The sequence below is a fragment of the Phaseolus vulgaris genome, chromosome 5 (genome assembly GCF_000499845.2).
Source record: "Phaseolus vulgaris cultivar G19833 chromosome 5, P. vulgaris v2.0, whole genome shotgun sequence".
NCBI lineage: Eukaryota > Viridiplantae > Streptophyta > Magnoliopsida > Fabales > Fabaceae > Phaseolus > Phaseolus vulgaris.
Window position 1 is genome coordinate 2,173,041 of NC_023755.2, and position 17,845 is coordinate 2,190,885.

The following is a 17,845-nucleotide window of genomic DNA, read 5'->3' on the forward strand; positions in this document are numbered from 1 at the left end:
AAGACTAGGGTTTTCATTAAACATTGCCTAAAAGATTTATAAAACCAATCAAGATTTTGAAAGAGAACAGAAAAAAAAAATAAAAAAAAAAACCAAGAACAGCAGAGGGAAATAAAAATCAGGGAGAAGCGCAACAGAACTCTTCCTTCGAAGAACTCTGATACCATATTACAGTAAATGAAGATGAATATTCCTTGTCTGATGTGATACTTTAATGTAGCGTACGTAATCGCACGTAATCGTAATGAAGAAAGAGAGGTTTTGATGAACCCTAATTGTAGAGAAAAATAAATATAAAAAAAAAATTTATTCACTTGTATATTAGAGAGTAAAATACATGGTGTATATATAAGAAAAAGATTTAAGACCTAAAACAGAAAGTTGGGTCAAACAAATAAAGCCCAATAATTTAAAATAGAAAATTAAATATATTAACAATATATGACAATGGAGAAGGAAGAGAAGAGAAGTTTATAAGCAATGAGAAAAACATCAATCTTATAACATCACCTCTTTTCTTACCAGAACAACATCATGTTTTAAAAAGTAAACATGAAAGATTAAATCTATGAAACATCAAAATTAAATTAAACTCTTTTTTTTATAAAATTCTTGTTTGAAAAAACTTTATCGTCTTTAAATCTCAATAGTATTTCCTTTGTGTTACAAATAAGTTTATTCATCTTATATTTATAAAAAGAAATTTTCATAATTGGTGTGATTACTTTTCTCTGGTTCATATAAGTTTTTCAATAAACCAATTTAAACTATATAATCAATTATTTTGAGCTAATCAATTACATAATCGAGTAACTAAATTTTACTAAATTTATTTTGTACTATGCAATGGATTATTTTAAATGTTGAAATTAAAATTGATCTATTTGTACAATAATGAAAAATTGATTATACAATAAAAACAAGAGGTTGTAATTTAATTAATTTTGTAATTTATCTACACGCGTTAATAATTTTGTAGTTTTTTTATTTTAAAAGAAAATTAATCATTGGATTAAAATCTAACAGAAAATTTTATAAAGTGAGTCCTTCTCCTTATATATTACTCATCACTCGTTATATATTATTCATCACCACCCAATGTGTGATTTCTAGCTCAACACTTGAATTTTTCACCATCACTATCAAGTGTGAGTTTTTTTATACATTCTAACCTCTCACTAGAAAGTGTTTTACCCACGAGTTTCTTTCTTGTATAACACTTTATTTAACAATAACAAGAAAAACACAATAACATTAACAAAAACCAACGAAAACAACTTTATTATAAAGAAGGTTATATATATACAATAGTTCTCAATGCAACTTATATCACATACACAAAGAATTTTTTATATTTAGAACTAAAGAAACAAAATAACAGAAAATCACTAAAATCGTTAAGACAAAGCATCATCCAATACAAGTTACCTATACTTCAACAGATCATCATGATTTTTGAGCCAAATATACCACATCTACTTAGACTAAAATCCAGATGATGGAATCTTAAGCTGAATCATGAGCTTTACAAACTGGTAAATATTTTTTAAATTGGGAGGTCGAGGATTGGATATTTCTCGAAGAAATTAACAGGCTTCAGATCAAGTAGGCATAACAGGGTAGTCAGCAACTGATATTCTAGGAGGTGAGTCGTAGTGAAGTCATCTCTTCCATCATCTACCTTACAAGCATGATGACCAAATACCTCTTGAAATATTTCCCAAAGAACTTTGCCAACCCTAACACAGTTTTCAGATCACATGCTGAAAAAAATTAAAATACCACAACAATAAAAAAAAAATACAAATATCAGTCTAGCTGACAAAAAATGTCTTCTCTCCGTCCCAAACTAGAGAAAGACCTTTCTTTCTCAATATTCTGCAAGTGGATTCCTGAGTTTCCCACACATCAATATACAAACACACATCAAATATAAATAAATATAAATAAATATAAATAACAAACATAAAAAAAAACAGAAACTCATAGCTTGTACAGATTATTACCGACTCGATAACACGGTCTTGTTATTAAAGAATTGTTTTTTTTTCAATGAACTTTCAGTAGCACGAAACTATATTATTTTGTGCATCTTAAATCATGTAAAAATAATTAGTCATTGGAATGTACAATTAACTTCTAAAAAACACTTAATCTTTAAGATTAGTAAAACTAAATAAATGCATAACATAAATTGTGTTGGTAAGGTAAATGAATAATATATAGTTTGCTTATACAATTAATCGAAAAATAATTTTATTATTATGAAGAAAACAAAAATTCCTCTTTATTCTTAAGTCCTCATGATTTAATATATATGGAGTACATAAGTGTCACTTCAATTTATTATATATGAGTTTGGTCTTTATGATTTTTGGAGTTGGGTCTTTATGATTTTTGCAGTTAAAAGTATAGACACTAAACAAATTAATTTAATCCTATAAGGAATTACACATCTCTTTAGAAAATACACTAAATAAAATTTTTAAAATAAAATATATCACTTTTAAATGATCAATCAAACAATAACATTCAAATTTAAATTATTTCAAATAATCTTATTTATATATTTTAAAAAATCAAATTATTCCTTTTTTTTATTGTTTTGCAAATGATAATATTACATTTCTTAAACAATGATTAACGTGTGTTACTTTACCCCCAATGAAACCTTTTTAAAATTATGTTTTGAACAAATTTATCAGTTTCAACTTCTATGATAAAAAGATTAAAATGAATTTTTCCCTAACTTATATAAAATTAAAAAGTAAAATTTAGTGAAACTACATGGAAGAGCTTTTTGTAAATTATCTCAAAAACAACTTTATAAATTACCTTATATATAAATTCATTTTAGTTTTAATGTTTTTTCTTATTTTTCTCTTTTAAAAGTTCTCGAAAAAAAATTGTTTAAACAATATGATATTTTTGCTTTGAATGCTTCAATGGCTAAGTACTTAACTCAACATCTTACAACAAAGTACCACTCATTGTAAGAGTTTATTTCACAAATATTTTCAAGAAAGAAAATATAAAAAAATTAACTTCGCAATAAATTAAAATTGATTTTATTATAGATATATAATTTTTTATAATTACAAATACACTTTTATAAAATATTTGAAATTAAAAAAAATCATTTCCTTTAGATCTGAATCACATCATCTTAAATTGTTATTGAAAATTTTGTATGATTTTTTTTTATCAATATCAGCCTATTTTTAGAAATTGGTTTAGGTGGCAATTGAGTATTAAACACTTACTTTATTCATGTTTCTTCTTTTAAATTTTTCTTATTTTTTGTTTAATTTCAAATCAAACATAGATAATTATTTTTTATGATTAATTGAAGAAGTTAAATGAAACATCAATATAAATTTGAGAATATTTTCAAATTTCAATCTATCAAATATGCATTCAGAGAATATGAAAATAAAAAAAATCTAACTAGTTATTTTTTCTTTTGACATTTAATTGGTATATATGTCTTTTTATAGTATATATTTAGTGATTTATTTTTCTAATATAAAAAAACATCACTTAATATAAGGTATGAAAAAAGATAATCTGATATACACATGGTTCATTTGAAAAGAAAAAAATAAAACAATATTGTGTCCTTACATTTATGTCCTTTGAGGTGAAGCTCTAACATTTACTATACTTAAATTTAGGTGTATAGTCAAAACTTTTATGTTATCACATATGAAGAACAACCAACACAAAGATAAGTTACCAAAAAGATCATAAAAGAGCATAAATTTATAAGATCCAAATTTCGAAACACATAAAATTATAGAGTCCTTTACATCATACACATACACACATATGTACGAATCACACATAAATTTCCATAATCAAGATATTCGTCAAGGAATATCTACTAACACTTTCTAGAATACTTGTATTAAGCATTTTTCCATCAGAGATTTAACACCTGACCTATTTTAGCACGTCATGTATGCAACCTCAACTACATAGATCACGGTGAGTTTAAAGTATATTCTTTTCCAAACCTTGGAATATGTTCTTATGTACTCTCAGAATTTGACGATACAATAGTCCATTTAGTTTCTCACACTAGATGTCATAGTCTACATGACCCAAGCCATCAACGAAGCTATAAAATCTTTGTTACAACATAGATATTTGTTTATTACTCACAAAGAACCTTGGTCCATATACTATCCCAGTTTTGAAACCTCAACATCACACCTCATATATAATAATGTCATTTCATGAATATAATACATTTAATTAAAAAAGATAATCACCTAATCACAAAATCAAACATTTCTACATAACACACTTACATACAATAATTACATTCAGACAAACTAAGTAAATATCACTTAAATAAAGATATCATACGATAGTTATGCTTGAGCGAAAATAGTTCTATTAGACAAGAGTATCAGATGAAACACTTAATAAAGTAACTCAAATTACACTTCACTGAATCGAGGGCATCCAACAATATTTTTACTAAAATTATACAGATAAAATTCCACCAGTAACCTTATCATTTAAACATATATATCTTCGTATATTTTCAAAAACATATTTTTATCTCACACTAAATTGGTTGATTAGAATTAGATGTAGTATGTTGCCATATATGAATCAATATGAATTATTGTGTGATTTTTCTCTCTTTCTTATATTTTCGATATTTCATATTACCATTACTTGCGCTAACCATAGAAGGAGGGCTAACATGTGAGTACATACTAAAAATATTTTACCAAAATGGTTTTAAAACTAAGTATTTGATTTGCATTCTATTAATTGGTCAGACATTAAAATTATTATCTAATCACGTATTAAAGTAAACATGAATATATGTTAGTCAAAGTGATTTAGTTGAGTTACAAATCTACTTTTGACATTACTTTTTTGGACTAAAAGAACTAAGAATAAAATAAGCGTTTAAATATGTCAATGTGATCTAAAGAAAAGCGTTTTATGTTTCATCAAATGAAATTTGTTGAAAAATGTTTATGAAAATTTATATCCTTAAGTTTGTATTTTTAACGAACCATTTTAGGTCAAACTTACATTAGGTGTAGTTTATCAAACGCATGAATCACACTTTGATCATTAGTCGAAATAAACAAGAAAATATCATTTACACATGATTCAAAAAAAAGTTAGCAAAACGTGTTTGACATTACATGTTAGATGAAGAAATTTTAGCATGATTATTTTTCAAACCAAATCATTTTCTTAGCATCATTAATTAAAATATATTTGCGATTTTTTTTTAAATTTAATTAAATCACAATTCAATGATCTGATTTTTTTTTCATATTAATTTAAATATCAAAAAATATATATAATAATGGAGAAAGAAGAGAAGAGAAGTTTATAAGTAATGAGAAAAACATCAATCTTATAAGATCAACTCTTTCCCTACCAGAAGGACAGCATTTTTTTAAAAAGTAAACATAAAAGATTAAATTTAAGAAACAATCAAACTTTAATTAAATTCTTTTTTTTTTATAAAGTTCTTGTTGAAAAAGCTTTATCATCTTTAAATCTCAAACAATTGTCTACGGTAATGTTATCTTATTCAAGTGTTTTTGTAATATTTTCTTTGTGTTACAAATAAGTTTATTCATCTTATATTTATAAAAATATTTTTTCATAATTGGTTACTTTTTCTATCTATTACTTTTCTCTTGTTCATATAAGTTTTCAATAAACCAATTTAAACTATATAATCAATTATTTTGAGTGTAATCAATTACATAATCGAGCAACTAAATTTTACTAAATTTATTTTTTACTATGCAATGGGTTATTTTAAAAGTTGAAGCAAATATATTTTTCTAATTGTTACATAATGTCCCATGAAATTGAATAGTACACTACATAATCAATTACATAGATTTTGCAATTGATTATAATATCCATTTGTTTTCCAAAAGCTTAGAACTTACTCTATAGTCGATTATCTCGATGTGTGATTAATAATAAGAAATAGTAACTTTTTTCTTCTTCTTAAAAACAAAACTTGTATATAATTGGTTAAAAAATGTGTATATTCAACTACTTTCTTTAGCCAAATAATTTTTCTTAACATATTAAAATAGGGCAAGGTTGTGTTTTTATTTTTGAAAAATATTTTGTTTCAAAGTTTTTCATGTAACAAGTTTCTATTTTAAAACACCATTAAAGCCTTGAGCTATCTTGTTATCTTCATTATTTGATCTTATAATTCATTACACAATTGTCCTTAAAATAATAAGATATAACTAATTTATAATTTTATTTAATATATGCATCAACTTACAAAAGAAATAGTAAAAATATTAAAGTACATAAATTGATTACCAAAATTAATTTATTTGATTTTATTTTCTCATTCAATTGTTTATTAAAAGAATCATGCATTACTTGTATTTATGTGTGGGAAAGATTAAAACTAAGATATTGTAAGAAAATTTATTGCAAAATGTAAAAACAAAATATGGTATTTCATTAGTTTTGTGTTTCTATTAAGGAAAACCACAAATTTGAACACAGATGGCACCAGATTTTATCAAAGCTTTAGTGGTTGGCATTAATGGCGGAAAAATTGTTATTGAATATTGAAAACTCTTCCTTTTTAGAAATTGAATTGAAGGAAAATTAGAAAAGAAAACTGATGAAACATGAACAAGAACAAGAAAAGAGACCCAAGTTGTTCCCAGAATCTGAATCAATTTTGTTTTTCTATAAAAAGTAAAAACAATGAAAAAAAATACACATTTATATACAAGCATAAAATTATAAGAAAATAAAAGTTTTTTTTTTTTCTTTCCTTTGTTTCACTATGTGATGTCATCTCAAGAGAGGGTTTCTAGCAGTGGAACTACCTAACCTTTCGACATCTTCAACGATTCTAGAAGCTTCTTCTTCTTCTTCGCCGTCGTCGTTATCGTCATCGTCATCGTCGCCGCACTCGTACATGGATCCGACGAGAAAAAGCTGATCTTCGAGGTACCGATGCAAGAGACTCTTCTCCTGCTGCTCCTCCTCGCGGAAACCTTCCTCGCAGCGGCGGAGACGATCTGCGGCGGCGGAGTCGCGGCGGAGGAGCTTCCGCCAGAGGCGGATGCGGAGGCAGAGCTCGGCGGCGCAGAGGAATGGGAGGGCGGCGCAGAGGAGGAGGAGGAGGAGCGGGGAGCAGAGGAGGAGGAAGAGGTAGCGGATCCGGCGGCGGCGGAGCCAGGCGACTGCGGCGGCGGCGGCGTTAGTCAGCATATAGGGGGAGTGCGCGGGATCATGGGCGCGGCGGCAGGGTTGGAGAATCGGGTGGTAAACGACGTGGTTTTTGGATGGTATGTGCGGTGGTGGTGGTGGATGCGATGTGCCCCCACATGGGTTGTGCATGAGATGTGATGATGATGATGATGATGCGATGAGAAGATGTGCAGTGAAGTTGGAACATGTGATGTTGACTCTGATGCTTCGTGTCGTTTTGCTTTCCTATTATCAACTTTTAACCGTTTCACCCCAATTTTAAGCCCACCCGGCCCACTTAAACTAAATCAAAACACCTTAATCATAAACTTAAAACATGATTCAAGTTTCTTCATTTCTTGTGTTATTTCCATTGATTTTTATATTCAAAAATATTTTATGTAAAAAGGAATTAAAATATATGAAGTTTATAGTGTGGTGTAGCTTATATTTTAGATTATATAATTTGAAAGTTTTTTTAAAAGTTTTTTTTAGATTTATGATTAGTTTTAGATTACATAATCTGAAATAACATTAAGTAATCGGATTTTTTTTTTCTAAATTGCTTCTAGATTCTGTAAATTTAGAAAGCATTTCTAAATCTGAAAATATCTTTCAAATTATATAATTCAAAATATTTTTTTTTTATAATATAGAAATTTTACTTCCTATACCCCATCATTATTATTAACTTTAGCCTCATTGGTAAAAAAATATTAAAATATCGTTCATAATCATGATTGTTGTCGATATTGTTGTTGTTGCATTCTTACATAAGAGAGAGATAGAGAGAGAGTTTTGGAAAGTTCTTTCAATAGCACATTTCATGTATTATAAAATGCTCTTTTTTTTCCAGATAACTCATTTTAAAAAACACATTCCATAAGGTATTATATATATTTTTGGAAAGTTTATTATGAAAATTTTATTCTATAAATTTTGTTCCAAAATGCGTTTCAGAATATATTATTTTTTGAAAATCTTATTCTGAAAATTTAGTTCCATAAATCATGTTCTGAAATTTTTGAAAATATTAATATAAAGATTCTATAAAATGTGTTATGGAGAATATGCAAAAATTTAAAGAAAAGTAAAATTGTCATTTTAAAAATTATGGAACCAAAATATTGTGAGAGTAGGAGAAAAAACCTAAATATAGATGTATTTGATTTCAATTGTTCTAAAAGATTTTATTACTTTTAGATCTCAAATATATTTAGTATTTTTTTATATTGTATATTTTCCATTACTTTCAGATTCAAAAGACAAAATCTTTCTACACCCAATTTTTTTAACCTACACCTTGTACATTTTTAAATTTCCAAAAATGTCTTTTATTTTAAAAATGAAAATCATAATTAAAAAAATATATTTTGGAAAAAAAATATAAATAAATTATTGTCTTCCAAAAGTAAAATTTTGAATTCAAAAATCAAATCCTATTATGTAAAATCAATTTCAAAATGCAAAAAATATCTTCTGAAAAATATTTTCCATTCAGAAAATTGTTCTAGAAACACTTTTGTCGATTCACACAAAAATAATTGGGGAAAGAAAATAAGTGCTTGAGTATTTCTTTCTGCACCCTACATTTTCTTTTGCATTCCAATTCTGGAATAAAGGTTACGTAAGAAAAAGTTTTTTTTGGAATAAGGGCTATACAAACAAAGTGTGTTTCTCGAATAGGAAATCCGGAAGGAAAAAACATTTTCAGAATATTCTTTTCAAAACACATTTTTTAATTTCTATAATCATAAATTTAGAATTCGTAAAATATGTTACTGAAAATATTTCAAAAAATGTATTTTGGAAGTATTTTTAAAAGGGATAAAATGGTTTTTTCCAAGAATGATGGGTGCAGCAAACCATTTGTTGAGGTGGAGGGAGAAACACATAAAGAATTTTTTTTTACACGTAACATGTGTAGATATATGACTTGAATTGTAATGAACTTACTCTAATAATTGACGTAACATATGTAGATATGTGACTTGAATTGTAATGAACTTACTCTAATAATTGACTCTTATGTTCTTTGTTGATACAAATTTTAGATTATATCAAATATTAATTTATGGTACACCATACTTAACATAGATCTTCCATGCGGGTATGTCATTTATTGACTTAAACTTAATATTTTCATTTGTATACATTAGCTAGTTTATTTATTAATGTATTAGTAATATAAATGTGACATGATTTTGTTGCTAAGATTACATTAAATAAAATTGTTTAATTTATTTATTAATTTTACAATAATTTTAGTATGTATATATAAATATAGGTTTAGGTATATATATACAATAATTTTATTCACCAAAAAAAAATTAATTTTAAGAGGAGTTTATTAGTAGAGTTTATTATAAACTCTAGTAAGACACATAAATAGTAGTAGAGGTTATTTAAACCACTGTAACCACCACCGCTACGGTGATAACCTCCCTCACGACGACCTCCGTATCCTTCACCCCCACGGCTGTATCCACCACCTCCACCTCCTCCACGGCCACCACCGCCGCCTCCACCGCGAGACTGAGCTTCGTTCACAGTGATGTTACGACCGTCAAGGTTCTGACCGTTCATTCCTTCGATCGCATATCTCAGGCCTGCTCTGAGGAAAAGGTCACGAATCCGAAACCCTTGGATCTTCCAGTTTCACGATTCTCTTTCTTAAAATCCGAAACCCTTGTTTTAATTTTTTAAATGTGTGTATCTTTTGTCTGCTTGCAATGTGTGTATTCTTAAATAATGTTTTCTGTGCACATTATAGTTTTGATGGAGGAAGCAAGGTAGATGTTAACTATAAATTTGGGTTTTGGAGATTGGCATCAAAACCGAAGGTTTTTACTTGAGTAGGAGTGGTACGCAATATATGTAATTTTTTAGCAAATAAATAAATAGGAAAATTACTTGAAAGTAGAAATTGGAAATGTCTAACTGCAACGTAGATCAATATTATAGAATGTTTAGGAAATTAATGAAGATGTCACACAAAGGAGAAAACATTGAGAGTTATATGTGAGCACAAAGCTCCTACCTAGGTAAGAGAGAAGTTTTTTCGTATTGCAGTATGATAGTAAGATTAATTATACTCTATAGTTGTGAATCTTGAGCTTTTAAGAAATAGTATGAGAGAAAAATTAGAGCAGTGAAAATGAGTTTGTTAAGATGAATGTCTTGTTGTAAAGAAAAAGGACATAATACAAGATGATTGTATAAGAAAAGATATTGGTGGTAACTTAAGTGTGACAATGATTGAGGAAAAAATAATATAAAATCAGTTTATATGGTTTGGATATGTGCAAAGGCAGCCACTGGTGAGGAGAGTGGATCTCATGGTTTTTACTTTAAGAAGGGACAGAGGGAGGCTAGAATTGCATTGTAGGAAATTATTAAATACCTCACAAATTCATGTATTACCATATGGAAGAGGACGAGTGAATCCCAAGAGTCTAAATACTATAACAACCTCATCAATGAACTGATGAGCCATGGTTGTGAAGACTAGAATAAATTTTGATTAACTCCTTAGAAAGGTTCTTCCAATTTATATATATTTATTTTCATTAAATTCCTCATCTTGTAGGAATCCAGCCACATGTTACGCCGCTCCATCTTGACTTACCACAAACATTGGAGGATGAATATGAAGGATGGCTTAGTTGAAGAGTTGTGTATGGTTCCCAAATTTCAAATCTCTAATTATCCTAGATAGAGATCATCACAAATACATCAGTTATAAAACTGAGCAATGGTTTTTGTTGTGATTAACATATTTAAATGTGTATGCTTATAGGGAAGACTTCACAGCATATGCGGATGTGTGCTTTAGAGAATTTGGTGACATAATTAAGCACTGGACTACAATGAATGGCCAATGCGTATGCACTTTTTGGCTATGGTGTAGGAATGTCACCACCTCACCGGTGTTCTCCCTCTTTATTTAACTGCTCCAAAGGAAATTCCTCAACTGAGCCATATTTGGCAGCTCATCATATATTGTTAGCACATGCTTCAGCTGCTAGGCTGTATAGGAAGAAATACCAGGTAAAAATTATCTAACAAATGTACCACTCTACTATATGGCATTTTGAACCATAATCAGGAGGGATATCATTAAAGATGGTCATCATTTTGAAATGGTTAATCATCATTTTATTTATTCAGACAACAATCTTTTTTGGATGCAGGCCATGCAGCTAGGCATTATTGGGTTAAATATATTTTCTTTTGGTTATCTTCCAAAAACTAACTCCACTGATGATGTAAGGGCTGCTCAAAGGGCCCGAGACTTCAATATTGGGTGGTAAGTAACAATATAGTCACGATACTTCTTTCTAATACTTGTTGACATCAACAAATTTTCATTTTGGGAATGCAAAGAACCAAGTCTGGATCTTCAAAAAATAAACAAATGAACTATACTAAATGAGGAAACAAGATTTCTATATGCTCAAATGTTTTCCTTTTTGCAACAGTCCCTAAAACTTATAGCATGATAATACACACACCACTTTGCCTTGCATGTAAGTTGAGCTAAAGAATGTGTTGACAATGATTAAACTCTTGGATCATTTCTGAATGTCGTGAATAATTTTACATTTCATACAAGGTTGCATTAAAGGATTTTTATAAAAATCCGACATTTTTCCCAATAAAAAAAGTGGCATAGCTTTTAATTTATACATTAATTGTTACAGAGTAAATTTTTTTGTCTATGATTTTATTGCAGGTTTATGGATCCTATTACATTCGGAGATTACCCTGATACAATGAGAGTAATTGCATTAGTTCCAAAAATATATCAAATTTGTTTTCTAGTAACTCTAATTATTGAACTCTATTAGCATATATTATTTTCATAGTTATATATATTACACATTATAGGCTGAATTCATGGAAGTTGGGCACATTCAATAGTACAGGAGAGGACATGAGACAAAAAACATTAAAGGAGTTTGGATGAAATAAATAAACCCAAACCAATAGCATGCATTTTTTTTTTCTTTACAATGCATGTGGAATAGTGAAGAGCATCCTTGAACACAAACTTGGGGTCTGAAATTTTGTACCTTATAAAAAGTTTGTAGGTCTCTTTTTATTCTAAAAAATATACATTTGCAAAAATTAGATTTTAAAATATTTATTGTAAAATAAAAGAGTGAGTAAAGAATTTTAGAGAATATAGAAAAAAATAGTCTAAACTTGGATGATGCACAACTCAACCCTAGTACCTTTCCCACCCTTAGTACTTCTTCCCATCCAAGAAAAACAAATCTCAACTATTTAAGAAGGAAAAGACAATAATGTTATCCCTTGTAGCTGTGATAACAAAGCAGCCACAGATTTAGGACACATGACTTTTTTTGAGAAAAGAAAAATGAAGAAATATAAGTTTATGAGGTAAAAATAGGAAAAATCTTGGTGGATGCCTAATCTTAGGTAGCAATAATTTTTGTTTGGTAGGAAAAAACAACTAGAATGGATTAATAGAAATGGTGAATGAAAATATAGGAGAAATACAGTAAAATTTCCAAAAGTTTATTCTGCTGCATATTCTCAATGGTGTGTCACCTATTTTATGTATCAAGTTCAACATATAAGGGTGTACAACGTCATGCATTCGTTAGGAACCTGGGTAGTTACAGTTCAAACCTCTAGATAAAACTAATTAAGAAAAAAAGCAGAGGAGAGGCATAATTTAGTTGCCTGCATTCTAATATATGATGCATGGAAAGTGTGCGTGCCAGTATCACCATAGTATTCATTTGACCATAGTACCTTTCAGAAATAGTTATATGCTTCTCTTACTTTCTCCCTTCATTTGTTTTTCCACTGTTCTAGATTCAACAGCCTTTTGCTGGCTATTTTTCTTTGGTAATCATGAAATCCTTTAATAAAGCTTCTTGCTGTCAGGTGGGTCTGAATCTGATGTTAATGAAGTCTTTACTAATGGAAGGGTAAGATTGTTTTGGTCTCTGATTATTTCATAGAGTACTCAGTTTGTATGGTGTTTGTGAATGATATTCGAGTTTGATTAGTTTGTGTTATAGGTAACTTATCCCATTGATGAAAGCACATTTTTGAGTGCTGATCTGCTTCTTCTTGAATCAATAGAGTTTAAGCAGAGGACAAAGCACATTCTGGAAATCATTGAAGAAGTAAAATGGCAGCATGTTGACCCTGACATGCTGACAAGGTTTCTTGATCTTCTTATTTGTATCTGTTTTCTATGGTTATTGCTTGGTGTTACATCTGTCATTCTTCCATCACTAACTTTCATTTTGCATTTTGCCTGGTAGGAAAGAAAGTGAGTATTTCTTAGTATAGGACTATGTGGATTACATTACACCAGTTATTTTCTATATGCAAATAATCATACCCCAGTTCTATTCACATAAAGGTTATCTAGATCAACATTCTAGGGGACATATGTTTTTTTTCTTCAGCAAAGAAGGATATTATATCATCATAATAATAATAATGGTAACTCCCACATAAAACATCTCTACCACCTACATTCATTGATAAGTAAATCTAGGAGGGGTCATATGTACATTTCACTTATGTGGTCTTCTGAACTATATGCATGAGTTAGAGACAAACATAACGTGGTTCCAGCATTAGGAGGGAAATTGTAGTTTAGAACGAGTGCAAGTTTAAGAACACTTCGATTGGCTGTTACTCATTATTAGTTTGTGTTCTTTGCAGTCCTAAGTCAGATGTTATACCTGAAACTAAAGTTTGTTCATATGCTAAGATTTTTTCAATTGTTTTGAGAAATCCTTATAGAAGTTCATGAAGCATTTTTTATATGATTTTCTTTCAGTTATTGGTGGATAAAATTTGCAAATATTATTTATCCAATCTTTATCTATTTTTAAAATATATGTCAGTTTAGAGATTTTGAATGACCAACATAGATAATTTTGTTTACTGTATACTCAATTTAGATGGAATTATGTGAAGAATATTAAAGGCATATAGTTCTGCTTGAATTTATAATTCTTTGAAGGTTGATTCATGTTTAGTCTACTGATTTAAATTATACAATTTTAATAGTTTAATACCATGGTTTAACAAGGCCATCTATTATTATGTTTTATGTTTGTGACCTTTTCCGTTGGCATTGCTGCTTGTGTCTGATCTGGTACTATGATTTTGCTTGCTCCTTTGTGAGCTTGCAGAAATAGTTAATTAGAAAACATTATCTAAATTTTTATAGATAATAGCATTGTTTATTTTCATAAATTTTGTTTGATAAAAGTTATCGGTATAATGAATTTTCTTTTTTATAATAAGAATCAAACCTAAACCTGTGTTTATTATTCTAATACTAATCACTAAATAGATCTTAATAAGTAAGATGAATGAAATAGGAAGGAATATGTATTTCTTATATCAATATAATTATTTGATATTAATACAAAATTGTGTTAATCACATACTATACTACACATTTTCTACATCAATAATTTAGTGTCTATATTTTTATTATGAAAAAGTTATACCGTATTACCAATTTCGGAAAGTAAATAAAAAAAAGTTGAAGTATATTAGTGTTAGGTGGTAGAAGAAGAACATAGGGTTTGAGAAAATTGTTGGACTATTTTGGTTCAAAAGTTTTATTATTTGTCACCTATTTTTTCATATACTTCCTAAAATTAATGGGGTTTTCAAACCGTCGGGAATAGTAGGGTTTTTAAAATTGCCAGAAATAGCGAGGGTTTCAAAATTGGTGAGAATACAGGAATTTCAAAATCGTTAGAAAGTGTTTGGTATGTACTAGTAATCACTTAGCAACGCCGGATCTTTTCAATGGAAAATCAAATCGTGGATAATGCATTTAACGGAAGTTCAAACCGTTGGTAATGCCATATATAACTCTCGTTATTTTTTTTGTAGTGACTAAGTGTAGGTTTAGGAGTTGTACCTAAAAGTTTGTAGCATGATAATCTATATTTATTTTATACAAATAGACATGTGAAATAATATTTATGAGGTGTTATATCTTAAATTCAATTTGAGTTTCACTTTTTATAATATTACATCTTATAATTTTATTTATGTACAAGCGCATTTCACCTTAACAAATTAACTTGTAGTGATAATTTTGGGTTAATTCTAACTTATATAAGAAATTTGATTTATGTTTATACTTTAAAATATTATGTTTTGATGAAGTTGTTTGAATTGGTAATATATATATATATATATATATATCCACCAATTTTCTGGAGAAGGTTGAGTGAAAGAAGAAAATAATCATTTCTGAAAGATCTAAAGACCCTCTTAAAAAATAATAATTGTTATGGTGAAGTAATGTTTTTATAATTTGATGAATGATGGTGTGACTAAGTATGAATTTATAATTGATTTTGATTAAAATTATTTTGTATATATTAACTTATTAAGAATTTTTTAATATATTAATGTTTTATTTTTAGTGTTTTTGAATTATGAGAAGAGTTTTGAATTCTAAAGAAAGATCTAAAAAAGATATTCTTAGAATTAAATTCATCAAACATATTGATTTTAAAACGTTGATTATTTTTAATAAAAAAATTAAATGAAAAAATATTATTATTAATAAATATTTTTATACCTTATGAGTAAAGAATTCTTTTAAGGAAATTTTAAATTCTATGTTAAAATATACACTAGATGAACTAATAAACAATTAATATGAAATTATTTTCAATCTCATGTTTATAAATCTTTAGTTAGATTTATATATTTTTTCTTCAGATGCGCTCTTGCGGCGTAGTAAACATAACATGAAAAATTATTTAACTAAAGTGTATAATTACATGAAAATTGATCATTTAAATAATTATTTTTTAAATTTATTTAGTGAAAATAATTTATTCGTCATTTTCAAGCTAATTTTATAATTATAATATATATTTGTAAGTTAACGTAAGTTAATATGATTTTATTTTATAATTTATTTTGACTAATTGGGTATATTTTAAAATAATGTAACATATGTAGTCATTTCTAAAATTTGACGCTGGGGAGAAATTTGTAATTGTATAATTAGACTATTTAATCGATATTTAATTGCATAAAGATTTCAAAATTTAATTTCAATCTTGATAAAATAAAGTTTTTCATTATTTTCAGTCTTTCTATTTTGAAATATGACAGCTTTATTTCTTCAAGAACTAGTTAAATTGTTTTATTTTTATACGAAAATTAAAAAGTAGAAGCATAATTTTAAAAAAAAAACAAAGTTACATAATTTTAGTAATATTATGGAAAATCTTTCTTTCTTTAGGATATGAGAAGGAAAGTGATTTTTTCTTCAAATAGAATGATCAGAACACGTCATATGAGTACATGTACCATCTATAGCTATTATTTGGATAAATAAACTTTAAAAAAAATTATTATTATTACTATTATTATTATTAAAAATAATTTTTATAAAGCTGGTATAATTTAGTAATATATTTTATTCTAATACTTATGTATAAAGTGGATAACATCAGGTTATTTCTATTCTAATATTTATGTATACCGTAGATAACATCGTTATCGTCACGATTTTGTTTTTAAAAGACGCCTCAATTAATTAAGAGAAGAAAAATTTTATAAACTATCATTAGTCTCGACTTCTTAGTGATGAGAAACTAAATTAACGTACTGAAACTATCATTATATAAATAATATATAGTATTTAGTATTTTTTTTTTATCTTTAATTAGACAGTTTTACTCTTTATTAAATAAAAATAGTTTATTTATTCAATAAGAGTTTATAAGGATTTTAATTTTAATTTACATTTTCAAATTATTTATTTATATTAAATTATTTTGCAAATTTACAACACTAACTAACATTAAATTAAATAATGGATAATTATTTTTGTAAATGGATTGATTTGTAATAAAATAAACTAATTGATTTGAGATGAATGGTAATATATATATATATATATATATATATATATATATATATATATATTAAAAGCAGAGCCAAGGATTTCAGGCTGCTACATTAGATGTATTTGATTTCAATTCTTCTAAAAGATTTTATTACCTTTAGATCTCAAATATATTTAGTATTTTTTTATAGGCTTCTTCTTCCTGCACCCCTATATTTTTTTTCCTGCACCCCCATAATTTTCTAAATCCCAAAACTGGCCTTAATTTTTTATTTGAAAAAGGACACTGTGGTTACCAGAAATAGGAATTTGGGAGTGTGCTACGGATTTATCAATCCAGAACTGAATATTTTTTTTTCCGGATGAGGGGGTGTTCTGGAAGTAATTTTTGCATAAATTACTGATTTCTGGATTGTTGAATCTGGAAGCCTAATTCTGTTACGGATTCGTGAATCTGGAATGCTTTTTTTTTAATTACGGATTTTTGAATCCGGAATGCATATTTCTGTTACGGATTGGTGGATCCAGAATGCTTGTTTTGAATGATGGATTTTTGAATGTGAAATGCATATTTTGAATTACAGATTGGTGGATCCGAAATTTTACTGGAAGTGTCAATCCGAAATTTTTCCGAATTCCATAATCCATAATGCAAAAAAATAAATACAATTCAAGTGCATTTTAGGGTTTTTAAAATGTAATTGGAACAATTTGGTCTTTGCATAA

General features: G+C 27.7%; 2 protein-coding genes and 1 pseudogene across 10 annotated transcripts; 1 reads left to right on the forward strand and 2 right to left on the reverse strand.

Annotated features, from left to right (window-relative positions):
• Positions 1 to 6,685: 6,685 nt before the first annotated feature.
• Positions 6,686 to 7,574, reverse strand: LOC137834774 (uncharacterized). The gene has a single exon (XM_068642959.1). It carries the CDS (start codon positions 7,375 to 7,377, stop codon positions 6,826 to 6,828), a length of 552 nt encoding a protein of 183 aa, XP_068499060.1. The 5' UTR covers positions 7,378 to 7,574; the 3' UTR covers positions 6,686 to 6,825.
• A 635-nt stretch (positions 7,575 to 8,209) lies between these two features.
• Positions 8,210 to 10,723, reverse strand: LOC137836127 (glycine-rich RNA-binding protein-like; annotated as a pseudogene).
• LOC137834770 (beta-glucosidase 3-like) lies at positions 9,712 to 14,254 on the forward strand. Of its 9 annotated transcripts, none has more exons than XM_068642952.1 (7): positions 9,712 to 9,852; positions 10,817 to 10,904; positions 11,027 to 11,277; positions 11,421 to 11,536; positions 11,963 to 12,008; positions 13,147 to 13,190; positions 13,348 to 14,254. In XM_068642952.1, exons 3-7 carry the CDS (start codon positions 11,101 to 11,103, stop codon positions 13,352 to 13,354), a joined length of 390 nt encoding a protein of 129 aa, XP_068499053.1. In that variant the 5' UTR covers positions 9,712 to 9,852; positions 10,817 to 10,904; positions 11,027 to 11,100; the 3' UTR covers positions 13,355 to 14,254. The 9 variants fall into 9 exon arrangements, 3 of the variants coding, with proteins under 3 accessions (XP_068499053.1, XP_068499054.1, XP_068499052.1); XM_068642953.1 differs by having other exon boundaries at positions 13,284 to 13,632; XM_068642951.1 differs by having other exon boundaries at positions 13,272 to 13,491.
• Positions 14,255 to 17,845: the final 3,591 nt, after the last annotated feature.